Source organism: Muscardinus avellanarius, assembly GCF_963383645.1.
Source record: "Muscardinus avellanarius genome assembly, chromosome: 6".
Classification (NCBI taxonomy): domain Eukaryota; kingdom Metazoa; phylum Chordata; class Mammalia; order Rodentia; family Gliridae; genus Muscardinus; species Muscardinus avellanarius.
This window is the reverse complement of record NC_137791.1, coordinates 96217939-96240557: the sequence shown is the minus strand read 5'-3', so window position 1 is coordinate 96240557 and position 22619 is coordinate 96217939. Positions and strand designations below refer to the sequence as shown.

General features: G+C 43.8%; 1 protein-coding gene across 3 annotated transcripts in view; it reads right to left on the bottom strand.

Annotated features, from left to right (window-relative positions):
* LNX1 (ligand of numb-protein X 1) overlaps positions 1-22619 on the bottom strand; it is a gene marked incomplete at both ends in the record, with an annotated part of 96178 nt that overhangs the window by 69907 nt on the left and 3652 nt on the right. For 2 of the 3 annotated variants that reach the window (XM_080697963.1, XM_080697964.1), the window contains one exon: positions 16781-16872. The exons of the other annotated variant lie outside the window; for it this stretch is intronic. In XM_080697963.1, the coding sequence (XP_080554089.1) occupies positions 16781-16872 (92 nt within the window). Of the gene's footprint in view, positions 1-16780; positions 16873-22619 lie in introns of those variants that run through there. 3 annotated transcript variants of the gene reach the window in all.

The window sequence follows — 22619 nt, the reverse complement described above, 5'->3', positions numbered from 1 at the left end:
CCGCACTTGGGAGGCGGAGATGGGAGGATTGCGCAGGTTGGAATCCAGCCGCATAAGAGACCCTGTCTCCAAATTTAAAAAAGTATAAAAATAGGTCTGGGAGTGTAGCCTGGAGGTAGAAAGCTTTTCAGGAGCCCCAGTACAACAAAAAACAAAAAAGTATGCTTTCTGAGGACAAGAACAGTGGCCTCCTGTAGGCTTCTGGGGTGTCCACAACAGCAAGGCCGTTCCTCTTAGTAACCAGCTGCAATTGGTGGTTTATTTCTGCTGCCCACATATCCATACATGGGCACCCATGGTAAAGGTTGATTTGGCCACATACTTAGAAGCAGAAATTTACTATCTCCAGTTGCTCCGACTGTTTTTGCTCAGGCTACTAACCAATACCCAATCCGGTGCCATCTGAATACAATAAAATAGCTTAACAACTACCCGGTTCTTGCAAATGACAGATGAGGATGAGGCTTCCTTGGAGCATATGCCAACTCAAAACCCAAAGCCAAGTGCCACACCACCTTGTAAAGCAGCTTGTTAAGAATAAGAGTTACTCCATTATAGACAGAGCCTTCTACTGGAACCGTCATTGGCACGGACTGGTCACAGATACAGGCCTCTTCAGGTATCAGGGTCAAACATTTGCCTTTAGTAAAACAAGGGCATTGAATTAGATTCTACAAATAAATGTATTCTATGATTTCAGGATTCTACAGTAGATGGGAGGAGGTATGAACTGAGTTAGGATACCATTAAGTGGATAAACTTCAGCTAAATGCTCTCTCATATTATGTTGACTTCGCCAGGTCATGTTAAAAAAGAGTTTGGGTTGAATAAAATCATTTCTTGGAGGAAGAGTGAATCCCAAACACATACTGGAAAGTCCTATGCTTTGAGGGACTTGAGAGTTTTGATGATACTCATCTGATCAGCACATTCCAGTGCTCTGTTTTTAAAAAGAAATTCATAGTTCATGTTTCTTTAATTTCAGTTTCTAACTGTTTATGTCAAGTGGAAAAAGTAGGCAGCTATTCAGCCATGTGTCAGAAACTCTTAGGATCAAGGAACAGTTCTGAATACTTGAGACCAGAACACAGGAGGCCAAGACAATAGACTATATCAATTAAGCTCAACAGGGAAAAAAAAATTATATATATATATATATATATATATATATATATATATGAACTAAAACAAAACAAAACAACCTAACACTTCAGCAATAGCTTTTTTTTTTTTTTTTTTTGCGTGTCTGGGGATGGAACCCAGAGGCATTTGACCTCCAACCTATATACCCCCTGCCCAATGTTTTATTTATTTTTTATTATTTTGAAACAGGGTCTCACTAAGTTGCCGAGGGCTACACTAAGTAGCTAAGGCTGTCCCCAAACTGCGATCCTCTGGTCTCAGCCTTCCAAATGCTGGGATTACAAGCATGCGCCACCATGCCTGGCTCAGCAATAGTTTAAAATCCATAAGCTCATTCTGAGTAAAAAAATAAATAAATAAAAAAAATAGGCCAAGCAGCTGGAAAGAGCACAGATCTGCAAGTAAAAGCAGCAAACACTGAAATAAAAATACTAAAGGCCCGAAATGCTGAATTCTTTTAAAAGATAATAAATAAGTGAAATCTGAAGAAGTATAAACTCATGCAGATAAGTTGGGACCAAAAAAAAAAACAGGTAAAGGAATATTTGGCAGACACGAGCACGCATAAATCAGTTGCTCTAGATGACACGCAGCCCTGGGGAATAAAAGAATTTGACGAATATACTTACTGAACAATGGTGCAGTAAAAATGAATAATTATTTCTGAAAAATTACCTTGCACTTGGGGGGAATGTCAGAAAATTGGAAAAAGACCAACATGTGATAGCGATACAGAAAGAAAATACAGAGAGTAGTAAAAAAATTTGTGTATGATCTATGTAATTATTGGTTTAAAAAGTGGTGGAATAAATATAGGGAAGTAAAGTTGGAAATGTTCAGAAGACCAGGGTTGAATTAAACAGAGAACAATTAGCATTTAAATGACTGCAGACAAGTGTACGAGATTATCTTGAAGAACGTCACACTGTGCTTGTTATAATTAGGAACATAAAGGATTAGGTTGGGGCTAGGAGGTTGAACTGAACATGCAGTGTTCCTGGGACAGATTTTATTTTTCCCCATTAGTGCAAAGGTTCGAAGGGTACTGCTGAAAATGGCCAGGAATTACAAACCAGGTGGTATAAAGCCCAATCGTGGGAAGGTGGCTCAGAGGCTGTCTGAACAATCCAGCGTCACGTTGATCTGTATCAACATGCTGACTGATGACCCAAAGTGCACGTCACAGAACTTATGGATGATGCTCAGGTGGGGAACACCCCCGAAGACACGAGACAGGAGAGGATGTAAGAATAAATAAACTACGTTAGGTGCAGACACATCTGCAATTAGAATCCTCTAAAAACAGACACAAAGAGGCCAGAGACGTTTAGAAAGAAATGCAATTCAGAGAGGAGAAAATTAAACATAAATTCACACTGAGTAAGGATGGGGGGGAGGGAGGCCCCCCTGGCATTTGTGATTCTATTTCATTCTATATTCTGAGCATATGACCCAGGGTGATGGTTAACCAGGTTAAGTCCTCCTTTTCTTCTGGAATAATCCAGTCAAGGCAAAAACACGTGGGAACAACAACATCCAGGAGGAGGCCCTGATGCCAGCTCCTTGGACCTGGCTCTGGTGTGTGGCTGACGGGAATCCTGTGCTACGGAAGCCATCACTGGCACCTCACAGATGTGGACTCAGGGGGCGGACTGCCCTGACTGCCCTATTTTGTTGGCTTTTCCTGACTTCAGAGGCCTTCAGTGACCTGCTCCTCACCCTTAAACACACAAACTAACTCTCTCTCTCTCTCTCTCTCTCTCTCTCTCTTCCTCTTCTGATGTAAAACAGCATCTTTACCCTGTTTTATTTACTCCATCTCATTTATTTCCATCTGATGTTTGCTTGTTTGCTTGCTTACTGCCTTCTCATTGGAGAAAGTTTATAGCAGAATCCCCAGGATCCAGAACATGCCTGCTATTTCATAGGCATTTGATAATTTGCTATTACTAAATTATACTCTCCCCAGGAATGAGTGCTTTTTAAAACTACCTAAGTGTAAATTCTGCATTCATCCACCAAGAGGTCACTTGGTTTTGAAAATTACTTAGAAAACAAAACATAAAACAGAGGATAAGACTTCCAAGAAGTGGGAAATACCTTGTTGGGCTCTTTTTTTTTTTTTTTTTTAGAACATTAATTTACTTCCACTGGACATGGCAAACCTATTTCTGTAAAGCACTGTTTTTTGTTTTATTTGTGGTACTGGAGATTAAATTCAGATATTTTACCTCTGAGCCACACCCTCAGCCCAACTTTATTTTTTATTTTAAAACACGGTCTCAGCCAGGTGTGGTGGTGCACGCTTGTAATCCCAGTGTTTGGGAGGCTAAGACAGGAGGATTGCAGTTCCGGACAGCCTCAGTTACTTAGTGAGGCCCTTTGCAACTCTGTGAGATCCTGTTCCAAAAAATAAAGACTAAAAAATAGGGGTAAACATGTAGCTTGGAGGTAGAATGTCCCTGGGTTCCACCCCCAGCACTGAAGAAAAAAAAAAAAAAACACCAAAAAACAAAACAAAACAAAACACAAAACCCCAGAGGGTCTCATTAAGTTGCTGAGGCTGGCCTTGAACCTGCACTATTCCAAAAAGTAAAGAATAAAAAATAGGGCTGGGGGTGTAGGTCGGAGGTAGAATGCTCCTGGGTTCCATGTCCAGTACCACAAAAACAAAAACAAAACAAAACAAAATGAAACAACAAAAAACAAAAACAATAACCAGCGTCTCATTAAGTTGCTGAGGCTGGCATTGAACCTGCACTCCTCCTGTATCAGCTTCCCAGGTACTGAGATTACAGGTGTGTACCACCATATCTGGCTTGTAAATCAGTTTTTTTTTTTTTTTTTGGTGGTACTGGGGTTCCTGGAAGCCCTTCTACCTCCGGGCTACACTCCCAGACCTATTTTTTATACTTTTTTATTTGGAAACAGGGTCTCCTAAGCCAGCGCGCGCGGCTGGCTTTGAACCTGCGCGATCCTCCTGTCTCTGCCTCCCAAGCGCGGGGATTACAAGCGTGCGCCACCACGCCCGGCTGTAAATCAGTTTTTATTAGTAGAAATTCCTTGCCTTTGATAGATGTCAAATAAATATTAGAGCATTTAGAGGAGAACCAAATCATTGATCCTCTTTTGCAGTTTTTGGGCCTGGATCCAATCTTGCAAACCCCAAGAAAGAAAAACAAGAGAAGAGACTTATGTCCCCAAAAAACTGAGGTGATAAATCGATTTCCCTGATCCTTTCCTTGAATGAAGTAAACAACTGAATAGGAGATCTGAATAGGAGATTTAAAAAATACCAAGTTGACCACTTTTTTTTTTTTTTTTTTTGGTGGTACTGAGGATGGGACCCTTCTACCTCCGGGTTACACTCCCAGACCTATTTTTATATTTTTTATTTGGAAACAGGGTCTCTTAAGCCAGCAAGGCTGGCTTCGAACCTGCACGATCCTCCCGTCTCTGCCTCCCAAGCGCAGGGATTACAAGCGTGCGCCACCACGCGTGGCCCAAGTTGACCACATTTCAAGTTATCTTATAACTGAAGAAACAAAAGTTGAGTTTCTTAGTCTCCTCCATCTCCCTGGTCCTGTCTCTGAGCCCCAGACACCACTTCTGTGTAGTGGCCACTGGATTTCTAAAGCGTCTGAAGCAGATTACAAGTGTGTGGGGCTTTTTGGTGGAGGATGAGCACCTTCAAGGGGTTTCATAATTCTTTTGTGATGTTAAAGAAATTCTAAGTCCCTGATGAGCTGCTGATCTGAGTAAAACCCAAGGAAACTGAAAGACGGGACTGTCAGTGAGGACCCTCAGGTGATAAGACACCAGCACCGCTTCTTTCTAAATAAAAAAGTGAAGAAAGGAAGTTGTCTTGTAGAAGAGCAAAGATGGAAACATAAACAGGAACAGCCAACATTGATCAGTGTTGTCATGGACCAGGCTAGGGACTGGGTTGCATATGTGTGATCTTATTTATTTCTAGCTGAACCTCTGTGAGTCTCATAGGAGGATTATCACAATTCAGAGAGGCTGAGGCCACTTCCAAAGACACACAGCTAGCCAGTGGCAGAGCCATGCGTGTCTAGCTAGAGTTGATGCTCCTGATTGGACCACACATGCTCCATGACACCTCAGATCTGTCAGGGTTGTGCGGTGGGGAGGGGAAATCTCTGTGCTTCTGATGGTGACCAGATGCATTTTTCATAGAAACTGTAGTGGCATCTAAGAGTGAAGAATTAGTCCAGATGCATGCACATAGGATGGTTTTGATCCTCTAATCTATCAACAATTAGCTCATGAAGCCCAAAATGCTTTTGCCTGTCCACTTCAAAGAAAATCTTTGGGGGCTTCTTGTAGTCTGCTCTCTTCTGCCTACTTCAGTAGGAAAATAACTGTCCATGTTACCAAGCTCTGTCTTCAGCATAATTTTAACCAGCCAGAGAACTACCCAAATATTCTACCCAGAAAAGTTTAATCTATAAAGCAATTATTTGTCTGGTTCAGAATCCATCTCGGTCCTTCAACAGAACCCTAGTGAATTATAAGCGTAGAGAAACCTGAACACACACGCCATCAACACTGTCACCATGGCAACAAAGGAAGGTGTAATGGGGGGGGGGGAGCCCTAGTCCTGTAATTAGGAAGCCTTTCTTCCATGCTGGCTTGATCACCTAGGGGAACTTTCTTCACCTCACTAAATTGTAGAATTTTTTTCCTCATCAGTAACATGGGAATTCACTGTACTTGCTGTAAGGTTTAACTGAGGTCATTTATTTATCATCACTGGGGCTACTGTTTGTAGTACACTTACAGCGCTCCAGGTGTCGACTAAGTGCTTCATGTGTATTACATCTCATTCTTACTCCCATGAGGTGGGCACTATCATGAAGACCTCTGACCTAAGGATGGGAGCCTTGCAGTTTGGCTGAGGCTGAATAATTCATCTATCCAGGGTTAATAGCTGGGAGTGACCTGCCAGGAGCTGGACTCAGAACCAAGTAAACTTCGGAGGTCACACTTCTAATGACAACAAGCTGATGCTGCTTTATGATGGGACTCTGCCCTTCCTCTTTGCTGTCAACCGTTGTATACAAAACCCTTAGAATTACATAAAAATCTTGGAATGCCATATTCAAAAGCAAAGCTTCATTCCTGCCAAATAGCCCCAGGTTGCACTTGTACCAAACTGGCCCAGAAGGTCCCATGATACCATATTTTGAGCATGACCAGAGGTCAGGATCCCTCAGAGGATGCTCGGGTCCTCCTGGGTGACACACATGATCACATGTCTTATCCTATCACATCTATTGCTCTGCCTAAAGCTGTTAGTTAAAAATGTTAGCAGCAAGCTCCAGTTTTATTGCTTCCTGAGGACACACTTCATGCAATAATGACAACTTCAACATTGTTTCCCCAAAACATCATGAGTTGTTCAAGGTCACGTTGCCTATTAGAGACAGGGCTGAATCATTTGAGTAAATTATCATGCCTCAGTTTCTTCATCTATAAAATGGTCCACATCACCGCCAAGACCTCCCGAGGCTCTAGCTAGCTATGGCTCTGGGCCGTAGACTCCACCTGTCAAACAACATGCCGGACTGGGTCTTCCTCGTCAGATGCAGGAAGGGGGAAGATGCCCAAGAGGGAGGAAGTAGGAGCTGCAGACTCAGGTGACAGAAAGGAGCTGAATAGCTGAGGACTGACTCCTGGGGAGCAGGAGGGCAGGGAGGCAAGAGAGTGGAGCTCACATCTGCCAGCAGGTGTGAGCTCCTCTGCTGACAAGAAGAGCAGCATGTCAGCCTCACTCTGACATGCTGGTCACCCCTTTCTTTGCTAAGTCACTCACCTGCCTCTTCAGTGAGAGAGGGAGGAAGGGACTGGGTGGTTTTAGCAATTCCACTTTTCTGGTCTCAGTGCACCCCTGCCCACTGGGGATGGGGGATGAAGTTTCATTATTACAAAGTTTCATCACATCAAAGACTCCATCTATTTTATAATTATTTTACAGATCACCAAAACAGAAAAGAAAAATACTGCTAATTTTTTTTGCATGCAGCCTGCTTTCCCAGATACTTAAAAGCATGTCTTTGAATTGATTAAATATGTTATTACAACTACTGCCCATCACTAATAAAATTCACGATTTTAAGGGTTTCCTATGTGCCAAGCACTGTAGTAAACGCTTCAAGTAATTTTATTCAGTCCTCATAATACCCTCTAAGGTAGGTGTTGTTAGTCTCATTTTTAAGTGAGAAAAACCTCAGAGAAGACTAGGTGGCTTACCCAAGGATGCCCAGCTGGCAGAGACTGTATAAGGAATCCCAGCCTGCCTGGTTGATTCCTGAAATGTGCCGGTTTACTGTAGGACTGCAGGCTAGGTCTGCTCACCTCCAACTTCCCAGCAGAGGGCCACTTGAATATGGTCATCAGGATGACATGGGGACTCCCTGGTTGCTTTGGGGCCCGGGCTCTTCCTCTCCTACTGCTCTGGGTAGAGCTGTTAATGAAGGATGAGGGCAGGGAGAGATGGGGGCTTTATATGCAAGAGTTAAATGGAGACTTGGGCTTAGGCTCAGGACTGAAGAGCTGCTTTTGCATAGAAATGCAGGAGGACAACTAAACGGAGTCGGAGGGGAAGTTGAGGCTTGAGAGCCTGGGTGGACAGCAGGTTTACTGCAAAGCTGGAGGCCGTGGCTCAAGGCTCCTGGTATGCATGTCCTCCGACTCCCTCATCCCCAAGATCCTGACAGAGGACGCAGCAGTTGTGACTTTTTTTTTTTTAAATTAATGCTTTGAATTACCAACTTTTCAGATGTGGCAAACCTGGCTCCTCCTAAGCCACTGTGTGACAACAGGTGTGGGGGAGGGGGACGCAGAGGAAACCGGAAAGCAGAGGGGGATACTCCCTTTTCTTCCTACAAAAAGGGAACATGACTAAGAGCAAAGGACGTCTGCTTCTTTGGCCCACAAGTTTTACTTGGCCCACAAAAATGGGCCATTTCCTGCCCCATTCCTTCCAAGACCAACCCCATAGACTGTCAGTAAGAAACCGTCCTCCGTTAACTTTAAAAATGTTGTGTTCTCATGCCAAGGAGTTCAGAGAGCTTGTTTCTCAAGCAGCGGCCTCCGAAGTGTGAGGAATGGGGGGGGGGGGGTGCACTAGAATTCTAATAGCTTTTTCTTAGCCTTTAACTATGCTTTTGTTCATGTTCTGTAATGAATATATTAGTCCAGCAGAATATATGCATAATTTATAGCTAACTATACATATGACAATACATATGAACTATATACACGTGACAGATACATGATGATAGCATATGCCATGAGGCATTATATTATATTTATATTAATACATATAACTAGGATTATATTTATATTAATACATATAAATATGTGTATATATATGCACAGGCAACTATATATGACTCTAATATAAATAGATAACTATATATATATGAAAAACATATGAACAAGTGCTCTATTGATACAGATCTATAATAAAAATTTGGGGAGATTAACACCCTTTTCTCTTAAAGTTTTACCCTTAAAACTTGTGAGTAGTAATGTCATCAAAAACACTCACCTCAGGTAAAACAGTGGTTAATTCAATACTCTGGATTTTTCCTTCTTAATATTTTCCGAACTTTGATAGCAAATTAAAATCACTGTTTTACTTTTTCTCTCTTCCTGATACTAGTCTAGTATTTGGAGTTTGCCAAAGCTATATTCCTAAAAATTTAACTCAAGGACTCTTGTGTCACTGGTGTGTGAAGAAGGAAGAGGAAGAAGAGGTGGAGATCATATTTAGCTCATGACTCAAACAAAATGTAATAAGGAAAAATATGAGACAACGGGGAAAAATTTGAACTGACTGGATATTTGACATTAAGGACTTAGAGTTACTTGATTTTGGTGTGCTATTAACATTGTAGTCACATTTCCTAATAACCTACCCTCTAGAGATTAAATGTTGGAGTGTTTACAGATAAAAATAATAGGGTATCTGAGACTGGCTTCAAAACAATCAGGGGGATATAGATAAAACAAGATTGGCTATGAAATGATCATTGTTGGAAGATGGGTATAACATATGTGAAAGTATAATATACTCTTCTCTAGTTTTGAATTGTTTGGAATTTTCCATTACAACAAGTTAAAATGAAGAAAATAAATCACTCAAATAAAAATCAATGAAACTTTGAAAGAAACCCCAATTTTGGTCTTCTGTGCCTGGCATGATCTTGGGACCATACAGGCCAACACAATTTGCCAAGCACCGAGTGGAAACTCGAAACCCCTGGGGCTTGATAGGAAAGACATTTTTCAAGGGAGAATATTTTAGACCAGAAAGTAAAGAGTTTGAAACTGAAATAGTTTCACAGCTGGTAAGAGAGAACTTGTCGATTCTCAAGGAGGAAAAAAAAAGACCATGAAACAGGATCACAATGCTCTTTGGACATCAAAAAAACATTACAAAGCAGCAGTTTGATGAGTTCAGTATAGACAATTAAAAAACATGCAGCTTCAGTTTCCTTCAAAATATACAAGTCTAAAAAGTTAAGGAAAAATGTCCCATAAAAAAACATGTACTAAAACTGGGTGTGCCTATAATCCCACTAGTTGGAAGGCTGAGATAGGGGGATCACAGGTTCCAGATCAGCCTCAGAAACTTAGTAAGACTCTCAATGACCTAGCCAGACCCCATTTCAAAACAAACAAAAAAGGGACACAGAACACCCACGAAGCATCCCAAGACTCCAGCCACCCACCACCTCCCGAAAACTGTCTCAAACCGACCTGCAAGACACAACTCCGACAAATTTCACTGACTTCTTGCAGCAAAGACATTTCTTTGGGACTCATAGGTCAAAGAGTCTTAAACATTCTGACCTTTCAAGTGAGAAGATTGCTTGTCTTTGTTATGTATGTTACCATGGATGGTCAGGTGTCTGTTTTCCTTCTGTAGGTCAAAGCATTATAGGAGGGTCTTTTCCTCCCTTGCTGGCTGAAGCCAGTGTGGGCCAGGTGTGAGGCCATGAGCTACATCACCTGGGGAAGCATCTACCATGGGAGTATAGGTTGGAGGTAGAGTGCCCCTGAGTTCAATTCCTAGGTATATAATTTCTCTATCTCACCCATTTCTTCAGTAATAAACACTACCTTCTTCCTTTTGGGTCTTAATCCACACATGACTTCAGGTGCTCAAAAGATATAACCAGAAACATTCAGAAATCAGCAGCATTTTTTTTTTCAATTTTGATGAAACAGGAACAAAATGAAACTCAATTTGGAATGCATTTACTGGCAGATCCATAAAGATCAACCAAGGTCAAGGCCTGACCTTCCAAAGTATTGGGATGGTTAGCACAGTGAATGAACGGAGGAGGAAAGGGATGCTGAGCTCACCCACTGCACTCTGTATTCCACTCCTTCCCTGGCCACACAAGAAAGAGGCCAAATGCATCAACAGAGGTGGGCCTGTGTGGATCTCCACCAGAAACCGTTCATGGTAGATGCTTCCCCAGGTGATGTAGTTCGTGGCCTCACACCTGGCCCACACTGGCTTCAGCCAGCAAGGGAGGAAAAGACCTTCCTATAATGCTTTGACCTACAGAAGGAAAACAGACACCTGAGCATCCAAAGGTGATATACAAAACAAAGACAAGCAATCTTCTCACTTGAAAGGTCAGAATGCCCAGCTGTTTAAGACTCTTTGACCTATGAGTCCCAAAGAAATGTCTTTGCTGCAAGAAGTCAGTGAAATTTGTCGGAGTTGTGTCTTGCAGGTCGGTTTGAGACAGTTTTCGGGAGGTGGTGGGTGGCTGGAGTCTTGGGATGCTTCGTGGGTGTTCTGTGTCCCTGACTCCTGGGGCCAACCCCAGTTTGCAGGAAGGACACACACAGCTGCCACCACCCAAACCCTGCTGCTCTTGGCAGTTTCTCCAGGAGCCTTCATCCCTCCACAGTCCTAAATGATTGAAGTTGTGAAATTGGAATCACTCATTTTAATTTCCTGAGTATAAAACTCCAGTGGGAATAAGCCATCCCCATTTATAGCTACTATGTCACAGAGTTCAGGGAATAAAGTATAATTTTTCTTTCCAGATTCTGGCATGAATGCTCTTCGTAGTGATTCCACTTACACACCAAAAATATTTATCTGACTCTACGCTAGATAGAGAGCCGGCACTTCCTGGCTTCCTGAGGTCAAAGCACTAGCATTAGTTTCCGGGGGCACTGCTGGTCCTCTGGCAACTATGCCAAGCTGTCCTGTTGATGACTATGTCCCTAAAACCAAGGATGGGTATTTACTAGGAGAAGCAGGGCTCCAACTCACTGTGTGCCCCCTCGAAGCTCACTCAGGGTCGGCCCAGAGGCACGAGCAGGTCACAGCAACCACCAGAGAATGACACTGAAGAGAATTCCCAAGAGCGATGGGAGCTAGAAATGCTAACAGTGGATTTGGAAATGTGAAGAAAGCCTTTCAGTTTTCCCTTAGTAGCTCTCGGAGGTCATCTGTATGGATCATAAAACACAACACGTCCTGTGTCACTCCTACAAACGCCTGTGTTTTTCTCTGGGACATTTGCTAGAGTAAATATTTAAAGAAGCATCACAAAGCTGCAGGAGATCCCCGATCAGGGCAGCGACCGTTTTACTTAAGTTCAGCGCTGTGTGTTCAGAAGCACCTGAGATGAAGCTAACTTAGATCTTTGGGAGCAAGATGTTTCCTTCCACAGAAACCAAACCAAGGTCTCCTATACCACGGTTTACGACCTCTACAAATTGGCCGAGATATGATGCAAAGTCATTGAGTTCGATGTAATTCTGCACTCAACGTACACTAACATCTCTCAATCTCTCCTAGAACTCATGAGGTGGAGCGGAAAGACGTGGGAGCTCCCACAACGCACAGCACCGTGCGACCACCGCAAGGCGGGAGCGATGGTTTTCAGCAGGGAAGGCAGAGCTGCTGACATCCCAGCTGGAGGGAAGGCATCTCTAATCGTGGAGTCCGTGACCAGCACCGGGGAGCTCATTCTGCAAAAAAATGTGGCCCATCGGAATCACCTAATGAGCTCTGGGATGAAATTCTCAAATTGTCATTTTACTCAAGTAGATTTAGAGCCCAGGAAACTGAAATTTAAAAGCAAACTCAGTTCCCAGTTCTGATGTGAGTGGTCCTCAGAAGCCATCTGTTCTAAGGCCTTCATCTCCAAGTCCTTGGGTCCCTGGCTCTCTATGGGCCCAGAAACATGAGGAGGCTTACTTCTCAGATCCCCTTTGAGGTCTAGAAAATTCAGATTGTGTGGGGATCTGGGGGTGCAGACTGGTGGGGGAAGAACACATCATCCTTTTTCCCATGGCATACTCTCCACAGACTTTGGGAGTACCCTAGACTCCCTGGGCTTTAATCTGTGGACTAGGAATCCATGCCATATACTTTGGTTTTAGGCTTCATCTGTCAAACTCTCCCTGGGTCACATCAACAGGTGACAAATTCCATTACTTGGGAGGCTGAGACAGGAGGAATGCAGGTTTGAGGACAGCTTCAGCAAGCAGTGAGAAGCTCATCAACCCAGTGAGACCCTGTTCCAAAAAAAAAAAAAAAAAATACAGCTAGGGGTGTAGCTTGGAGGTAGAACGCCCCTTGGTGCCATCTCTAGTACTAAATAAAAAAGTGTTAAAAAGAAGGAGCTGTCTGGGCTCATAAACCATTGGCCCTCAAATCCAAGTCAAGCATGAAGAAATGATCTACTAAATGGGACACACTGTTTTTGTTTAGAATTGAAATTGCTTTAAATTGAGTTTGAACACCTTTAGGCATTATATGTATACTGTGCAGGTGTCCAGAGGCCTTGCTATCTGTTTTCATCTTAAACCTGAATGATGTGTGTGTGTGTGTGTGTGTGTGTGTGTGTGTGTGGTACTGGGGTTCCTGGAAGCCCTTCTACCTCCGGGCTACACTCCCAGACCTATTTTTATATATTTTTTATTTGGAAACAGGGTCTCTTAAGCCAGCGTGGCTGGCTTCGAACCTGCGCCATCCTCCGGTCTCCGCCTCCCAAGCGCAGGGATTACAAGCATGCGCCACCATGCCCGGCTTGATTCATGTTTTAAAATAATTCCTGCCTGGCTCTTGCGGGCATTTGAGTTTGTGAACCAGCACACTAAATTTGAATCATTCTATTGCATTAGCCCCAACGTTTTAGCTGGGGCCCAAGGGAATAGACTCAGTGTTTAGTGGTTAGAAAGAAGGGAGAATCCAGGGGATCTCAGCATCTGCCTGGGGGCACAGGACAAGCTTCACCCAAGGCCGAGACCCAAAGCTCGGAGAAGTAAGAGTAAATGCACCAAGGTCTGCCTGCCTCACAGATCCCACGGCCAGCAACAGGTAGGAGGCTCATCATCTCAGGGACACAGCCCTGCCCCACTGCCACTGTTCCCAGGGGTGATAAAGTCACTCAGCAATATAGTCTATTGCTTGAAATTATTGTTTGTCAAGACTTTGGTGACAACCACAGCCATATCCCAACATTTTGCCCAGAGCTATTTACCCTATCTGAAATGCTTTCTTTTTCCACCCTTGATTCTGCTTAATTCCTCCCTATACTTCAAGATGAACCACACACCCCAAAGATCTCTAGGAGCTGGAAGTGGACAATCTCTACCTCTTCTCCACTGATTACCTACTTTATTTTGAAAAGATTAATCTCCTTTAGCCTTAGATCATTGCTTCAAATTCTTATATGTATAAATCTCATCTCCTCAATTAGATTTTCAACTCTTAGAGAGTGTGTACTGTGTCTGATTTCTTACTCTTTGTTATCATTAGAGCATGCTGTACACCTGAAATGGGCCATTAGTCCATTGATTTGCCAATTATCACCAGCAGCATAGGTAATAGGTACACAGAATTCCTCATCAAGCATTTATAGTGATTGGAAACTTCTGGGAAAGTTCTGTCAAATACATTTGGGAACACAGTGCTGGCAATTCCTTAGCATCACATTTTCTGGATCGCTTTGTATTTTAGAATGAATAGGCCAGGTATGGTGCTGCACGCCTCTAATCCCAGTACTCGGGAGGCTCAGGTTCCCAGCCAGCCTCAGCAACCTAATGAGACTCTCTGAAACTTAGATTCTGTTTCAAACTAAAAAATAAAATAGGGTAGGGCTGGGGATACAGCTCAGAGGTAGAATGCCCCTGTGTTCAATAGCCATTACAAGAAGAAGAAGAAGAAGAAGAAGAAGAAGAAGAAGAAGAAGAAGAAGAAGAAGAAGAAGAAGACGACGACGACGACGACGACGGAGGAGGAGGAGGACGAGGACGAGGAGGAGAACGAGGAGGAGGAAAGAATACAACAGAAAAGTTGCCTTTGATCCATGTACTTGTAAAAAAGAAATTATTAAGGAGATGTGAAAAGCCTTCCTTTAATTAAGCTATAACACTGAAAGTAGGTAGAGGACCTGCAGTAGCAACTGAAATGGGTTGAATGGTGCCCCCCAAAAGATATATCTCCCTAGAAACTATGGACGTCACCTTATTTAGAAAAGAAGGGTCTTAGAGGTACAACTAAGTTAAGGATCTCAAGATATGATCGTCATGGAGTATGCTAGTAAGCCCTAAATATAATTACAAATGTCCTTGTGAGAAGAAAAAAAGAAATTGAAAAAGACACAGAGGAGAAAGCCACGTGTAAATAGAGGTGGAGACGGGAGTGATGAGCCACAGCCAAGAATGCTGGGAGCCTCCAGAGTCGAGGAAGTGAGGAAGGATTCTCCTTGCCAGCTTTCACAAGGAGCCTAAACTTTCTGACACCTTGATCCCAAGCTTCTGGATTCCCAAACTGTGAGAGAATAAATGTCTAGATACCCAGCTTGTTCTAACTTGTTATAGCAGCCTTATGAAACCCATACAGCAACTAACAAGGTTGGTGGATGGGAGTGGGCGGGCAGGAAGGAATGCTCTGGCACTGGATTTCAGAGATCCCAACTTCAGCATCCGTCAAGAGACAGGAAGGAACGTATTTTATTATCCCAGTGAGCCCTGCCATTGTATGTTTTTCTAGAAAAACTCCCATAATGTCATAATTTTCCCCAAGAGATGCTCATAATTCTGATGCAAGCCAGATACTTTTTCTTTGAGATTTCTTATCTCAGGGGCATTGGAGTTACTTTCAAATAAGAGAGAGTGGGTAATCCCCAAATATAGAGCCCCCCCAAAATGATCTGCCTTCCAGGGCCCAGCTGTATTTATCAATCATTTATTGAAGCTGCTGTGCTAGCCAAATTTGTTAGTCTAGCTAATTACAAAAGAGGCCTCGTCACTCCGTGGTCATGGGTGGCATCACTCCCTAGGCATGGCAGGCCAAGCTTCTCTAATTGGGCTCTATGAACTCTACTTAGAATTCCTGCTTTCCTTTGCCCACTGACTCTAATTTGCACACCGACCAACTCTTTTGCTATTTTTGCCTGTCTCCTGGTTAATAAGGAGAAATACATTTCTGTAAATGTGCCATAAACTGAGGTACACAAAGCAATATTTTCTAAATGATGGCTAGAAGCTGTTCATACCAGTCTGCAATCCTCTTTTCACACTTATTAACAAAAGGAGCCAGAAAAATATTTGTTTCGGAGAGTGAGGACATGAGTCATTTCCCTCATAAGATGGATATAGGTCATGTAGGAAAAAATGTCTTTATGTTTAGAGATGCACAGTGAGGTATTTAGGGGTGAAATATCATGGTGTCTACAATTTACTTTAGACTTTTTTGTGTGTGATACTGGGGACTGAACTCAGGGACATTCTACTTTTGAGCTACATACCCAGCCTTTTAAAAAATTTTTATTTTGAAACAGAGTCTCACTAAGTTGCTGAAGCTGGCCTCAAATGGCAATCCTCCTGTCTTGGCCTCCAAAGTGCTGAGGTTACAGGTATGTGTCACCACACTTGTCTTACTTTAGACCACTTTTAAGCAAAAACAAAGTATAGTAAGCAAATGTAACAAAATGCCAATCATTACATTAAGCTGATAGGAAAATGGTTGCTGATAGCATGGCTCCTTACTCCCTATATGTTTAAAAATTATCAAAAATTAAAATTAGCTATGCATTGCACATATGGCTATCTTTTCTCTTGACTATTATTACTATAGCTGTTTTCAAGTATGGAGAATAGTCTCAAAAAGGGAGATGTCAGCTCATAATGAGAAATACCCTACAGAGGAGGCAGATCTGTGCATGGGACTGCTGTTCTTAGCTGCTTTTTGCATTCTATTTATGGAAGGAAGAGAAAACACATCTATTGAGAAAGAGCAGAGTGCACGCACACACGTGCATACACACACACACACACACACACACACACACACACACACACAGCAGCAGCATTGACACAGAAGCAGGAAAAAAAAAAGCCATGCCTCCTGGAAGATGCTGTTTTTGTCAAATCTCAGGCAGCAGCCTGCACGCTGCCATCAGCGGCCGGCAGGGAACTGTATCCCAGTGCATCCGCTGTACGTAGAATTTATTCCTCTGCACAGACATACCGGCCGGGGACCTGAGTCGGGTCCCACCCCAACACACCCCAGAGAGACACACACATAGGCAGGCAGCAGGCCGGCTCGAGAGGGACTCACAGTTCCGAATACAGGAAGTGCAGGTTGCCCACATTGTCAATGTAGTTGGCAGGGCTGAGCCAAGGCAGGACCAGCAGCAGAAGCGCCTTCATCTTCCCCGCAGGCTGCTGCCTCCTCCCTGGCCACCTTGTCTGTGTCGGCTGCAGCAGCCCAGCCCTCCCGGCCTCTCTAAACAAACCTGTGCATGTCCCCACAATCAGTAGACCATGAGGAATCTGATTCGGAGCTACACTTCATCAAAATCATGGGCCTGTAAGAGGATTATGCTCTCTGCTTCTCAGCCGAGGGGATGGGAGACCCGAGGGACCCACCATGCTTGGCGAGAGGGCTCGGCTGAGAGCAGCAGGCTGATGCCCGGGAGAGGGCCCTGCCCCCCTGCAGGATGCGGACTGGTTCTTGGGGAGCAGCTGGTACGTTTACATCACTGGCCAGGAGCGAAACCATGTCTGAGGAGGGCAGGAGCCTGGCACATCCAGCCCTACCGTGTGAAGAGGCGAATAATCAAACGCTGCCCGCAGCTTGCTACAGACAGATACCGGGAGGAACTGCAGTTCTGGAACACAGCCTGGAGGGCTGAGACTTCAGATACTGCCACACAGGCAGGGGTTAAACAGGAACCAGCCCAAGCACTGTGCATCTATTTAGAACCCGTATTTAAGCCATTTTACCGACCACCTGCCCCACTACGCTGACAGAGAAAAGAAAGGACAGCTTCTTGGCCAATTTTGAAAATCGCACTGTAGAATAAGCTGTGTCATTCTCTTTGAGAGCAAGTGGGTCTGATGGACACGAAGCTCTGTCCACACAAGGCACAGGTTCCTGCTGTTCGAGGAACATCAGTCCATCCTCCTTTTCCCTGGGTGTCAGGGCCGCTCATTTAAGCTCCTGAGCCTCAGCGACCTCTGCTTTGTAACAGAGCTAATGATACCTGGTCCAGCAATGGCTGAACTGCATCGCCTCTGCCAGCTCCAAGACCTGCAAGCCAAGCCTGCACCAGCGTCCCGATTCAGGACTGGCAGCCCAAGCTCTGGGATGCCACGGATGGCCCCAGGGCTCCCCTTCTTTACCTCCAGTTTAATAACATTCAATGTGCTGGGCTTGGTGGTCCCTGCCTGTAGTCCCGGTACTTGGAAGGCCGAGACAGGAAGACTGCAGCTTTGAGGCCGGCCTCAGCAGCTGAGCAAGAACCTTAGTAACTTAGCAAGACTCTGTTTCAAACAAATGGAAATAAAAATAGGGATGTAGTTCAGAGTTGGAATGCCCTGGAGTTCAATCTGCTGTACCAGAAAAAATAAACGACACCCATTTTGCCAATTCAAGGATTTACTCTTAATAGAAATGGCTCAACAAGATAACCAAGCAATGACAGGACACTACACTTAACAGAGGAAGACCACAGTGAAATCTACAAGACGAGGCCAGCAGAGACGAGCTGCGTGACCGGGAATTTGGCATCAGACCTCTGCATGTACCAAAGACAGTGTTGAAAGAGTTTCATTACAGGAGCCTTAGAAGGTGTGAATTTAACTAACATGATTCAGATCAGAGATAAGCATCCCTGACCAAGCATGACATGTAATCATTTCTAATTTGGTTGAGGCCCAAATTTGCATTCTATTCCACTAAGGTTGATATACAAGAGTGAGTCAGTGTAGGTTAAAAACAGTAAGAAGGAAGTCAACTTTGGTCCTTAGGTACTGAGGTTTTAATCCTAGTTCTGTCCCCATACTGGCTGTGTGATACTGGGTAAGTTGCTTAACCTCTCTGAACCTCAGTGTCCTTTATAAAAGAAAGACATTAATAACAGCACTTAGCTCAGAGAGTTATGAGGGTGGAATGAAATTATGCCAATGAAGAACAAAGGAAGGTCTCACTGGGTGTTAGCTATGGTTATTAATCATTGCTAGGAACAGGAGCGAGTCTAGCTGACAGCTCAGCACCCATTTCCAAAATACTTTGTTATCCTCTTCTCGATGCTTCCTTCTCCTATACTATAAAGGAAATGTCATGCTATAGTCTGAATCTGAAGTTTCACAAAGTCCCGGGACATCTCTTCTTGGATGTCTAGGACCCAATGTACAGATCCTAACACCTAAGTAACATGCGACACAAGCCGGGCCTTTGATCATATTTCAGACGGTCCTGGGCATGTCAGATCACTGCTGACACTTGCTATGACTGCTATGAAAAAAGAAAGGGGCCCACCCATTCATCTCCTCTCATTTTAAGGGGGTAAAATTAGTTAATGAATATACACGTGATAGGAAAAGAAAGACACTGCTTTCTGTATGTCACTACCGCGACCACTGCTGGTTGCGTATCGAGGAGTGAAGCCCTTTCTTATCACTGTGCCCAGGTGCGCTTGTGGTGAGACGTGCTCGGCTGCTCTTGCAGATGGGTGGCGGTGGAACGCAGAAGCCGCCGGTGAGTTATCCCAGAGGCTGTTTAAAGAAGAAAATCTTACTGGTCCTGGTGGCGCCTGCCCGCAATCCTAGTACTTGGGAAGCTGAGACAGGAGGACTGCAGGTTTGAGGCCAGTCTCAGCCACTTAGTGAGACCCAGTTTCAAAAAAGAAACAAAAAGGGGGGCTGGGGGTGTAATTCACAGATGGAATGCCCTTGGGCTCCACCTCAGCATTGTAGAAGGAGGAGGAGGAAGAGGATGATGAGGATGAGGAAGAGGAGGAGGAAGAGGAGGAAAGAAGAAGAGTGTGTCCATTCATGGTCTATTTTTCCCTTCCTGTCTGATTCTTGCTGCGTGGACCTTGGAATGATGCTGAGAAGTGTAGCCATTTCGATACCATCAGGTCTGAGGACAGGGGCTGAACTGCAGAGCAGAGGGGCCTGTATTCCAGAGGGCGTCATGATATCACCGAGTCCTAGGCTTCCTACCCCGACTGTCACATGAGAAACACAGAACCTACTTGGTTAAACCTACACAACTCAAAGGTCCTCTACCTGCCAGATGGCATCCAAATGAACACACCCCCAGGGATACAAACGCCACCTTCAGGCGACCAGAGACTGCTCTGCGATTCCTTCCCAGTAACCAGCCCTGACTGTCTTCGCATCACACTTTGCCTGGCCGGCCTATTTATCTTTAAATGTCACCTGGCCATCATGCATCACCTCCTCTTTTCTTATCTGCGTTCTCTTCACTACACAGGGGTGAGATTGAGGCCAAGAAAAGGGTGGGTTTGAGGTTAGAAAGCCACTGTCGGGATGCAGAGCAGAGCGCAGGCACTGTGCGAATGGCCAGCCAGGCTGAAAGGACCAAGGACCAGCAGCACAGAGACCTCTCCACTGGGACACTCTGCCACGTCTTCTCCCTGCAGGAGAAGTATAGACAGCTGGCTGTCACAGTACAGACAGACAGCTGAGCCCGAGTTGTCCTGAACACACCATAGAGGAGACAAAGGGCCACAGAGGCTCTTGGGTAGATTATCTGCAGAGGAAACTCCCAGAATTCTGGGTGCAAAGTTAATCACAAAAAGATTCCCAGGGAACCTGCAGCCAGGTGTGTCACGGGCCAATTACCTCTCATTTTCATTCCTGGCTCCTTTCAAAACCTTGGACAATGATCTCTTTATTCAGGCTAGTGAGTACTCAAGGATGGTCTCTTTTGTTATCTCCTATTATTTTTCTTATTTGTTTGTGTTTTGATATTGGGGGTTGAATCCAGGGGCAATCTACCTCTGAGCTGTACCCCCAGCCCTTTTATATTTATTTTTAATTAATTAATTTTTATTTATTTATTTGCGGTACTGGGGATGGAACCCAGGTGCATTTTACCTTCGAGATACATCTCCAGCCCTATTTTTTATTCTTTATTTTGAAACAGAGTCTCACAGAGTCATGGCGGGCCTCATTAAGTAGCTGAGGTTGTCTGCAAACCGCGATCCTCCTGTCTCAGCTTCCCAAATGCTAGGATTACAAGCGTGCACCATCACGCCCAGCTTTATTTATTTTTTTAATTTAGAAACCAGGTTTTGCTGCATTTCTGAATCTGGCTTCCAACCTACCATTTTCCTGTCTCAGCCTCCCAAGTACAGGCCACCATGCCCAGTGTTAACTCCTATTTTAGAGAGAAGTTGAAGGTCAATGTGACTTGTCTTAAAAAACAATTTAGTGTCTGTATGCTCTTTTTTTTTTTTAACCTTTAAAAGGTAGTTTTCTGCTGGGTGTGGTGGTGCAGGCTTGTAATCTCAACATTCAGGAAGCTGACATTTGGGATCGCAGTTTGCAGACAGCCTCAGCTACTTAGCAATGCCCTTTGCAACTCAGTGAGACTCTGTTTCACAAGTAAGGAGACTAAAAAATAGGGCTGGGGGTGTAGCTCAGAGGTAGAATGCCCCTGGGTTCCATCTTGAGTACAAAAAAAAAAAAAAAAAAAAAAAACCAGTGGTTTCCTTGGAGGCAGAAACCATGGCTTGTGTATGTTTTCCTTCTATTCAGAGCCTAGCCTATCATGGGTCCCTGATGACTATCATATGTGTAGATGATGGTGCTACTCAGTGAAGATGAGGTCTTGGGCCTAAAATGAGAGTCCATGGGCTTCTAAGAGGGCAGAAGTCACCAGAAGTAACTAGAAGATTCCAATCACTAGCCCACATGCTCAGGTTACTCCCAGGGAAGAGCTTTCTAGTCTGAAGTCAGAAATGGTTATCCAAGTAGCAAGTGAGCCAGCCAGTTGTGCACACTCACAGTCCCAAGGCTTTGCTCAGGATTTATATTAAACTCAGGCTCTGAAGTAGAGAGAGAGTTCTGTTTATAAATTACACAAATCCTGGAGCAAGCAGGCAGAATCAGCATCCATTATGTCCCATCTTCCTGTTTATGGAACACCTGTACAAACCTGTACAATTCTGTAGGGCCCCTAGAAATTCATTGATTGGCTTAAGTTTTTATAGGACAACAGGATAAAATGGGCTAAAGAAATGATACTGCCTCCTGTACCCCAGACCCAAGTCTACTGTTGGTCCAAGGGTGCAAAATACAGTTAGAGAGTGAGAGAAAATTCGAGAGATGAAGAAATCTACTGTACAACATTGTCCTCATTGATAACAATGCATTGTATATTTCAAATTGCCAAGAGAGTAGATTTTAGGTGTCTCCATCACAAAAATAAATGAGAGGTAATGCATGTTGAGTTTGGTTTAGCAGTTCTGCAATGTGTACATATTTTAAAACATGCTGCTGTGCACCATTAATACATATTATTTTAGTTAATTAAAAATAAATAAAAATGTAAGTTATTTAAATTACATGCAGAGTTGGGCATGGTGCACGCTTGTAATCCCAGCATCCGGGAGGTGGAGACCAGAGAATCTGTTCTGGAACAGCTTTAGCTACTTAGCGAGGCCCTTCGCAACTCAGTGAGACACTTTCAAAATAAAGAATAAAAATTAGGGCTGGGGGTGTAGCTTGGAGGTATAATGATCCTGGGTTCCATCCCCAGTACTGCAAAAGAAGAAAGAAAGAAAGAAAGGAAGGAAGGAAGAAAGAAAAAGAAAGAAAGAAAGAAAGAAAAGAAAGAAAGAAAGAAAGAAAGAAAGAAAGAAAGAGAAAGAATAAAAATTAAAAAGACTAAAAAAATAAGACTGGGGGTGTTGCTCGAAGGTAGAATACCCCTGGGCTTCATCACCAGACACGTTCCCCGCCCCGCAAATGGGGCTGGTGGTGTAGCTCAGCGCTAGAATGCCCCTTGATTCCAACACTAGTACCACAAAAATAAATAAATAAATAAATAAATAAATAAATAAACAAACAAGTAAGTAAGTAAGTAAACAAAGAGATATCTGTGGTATTAACCACTTAGTGTTCTTCTGTCTTCTCTAAGG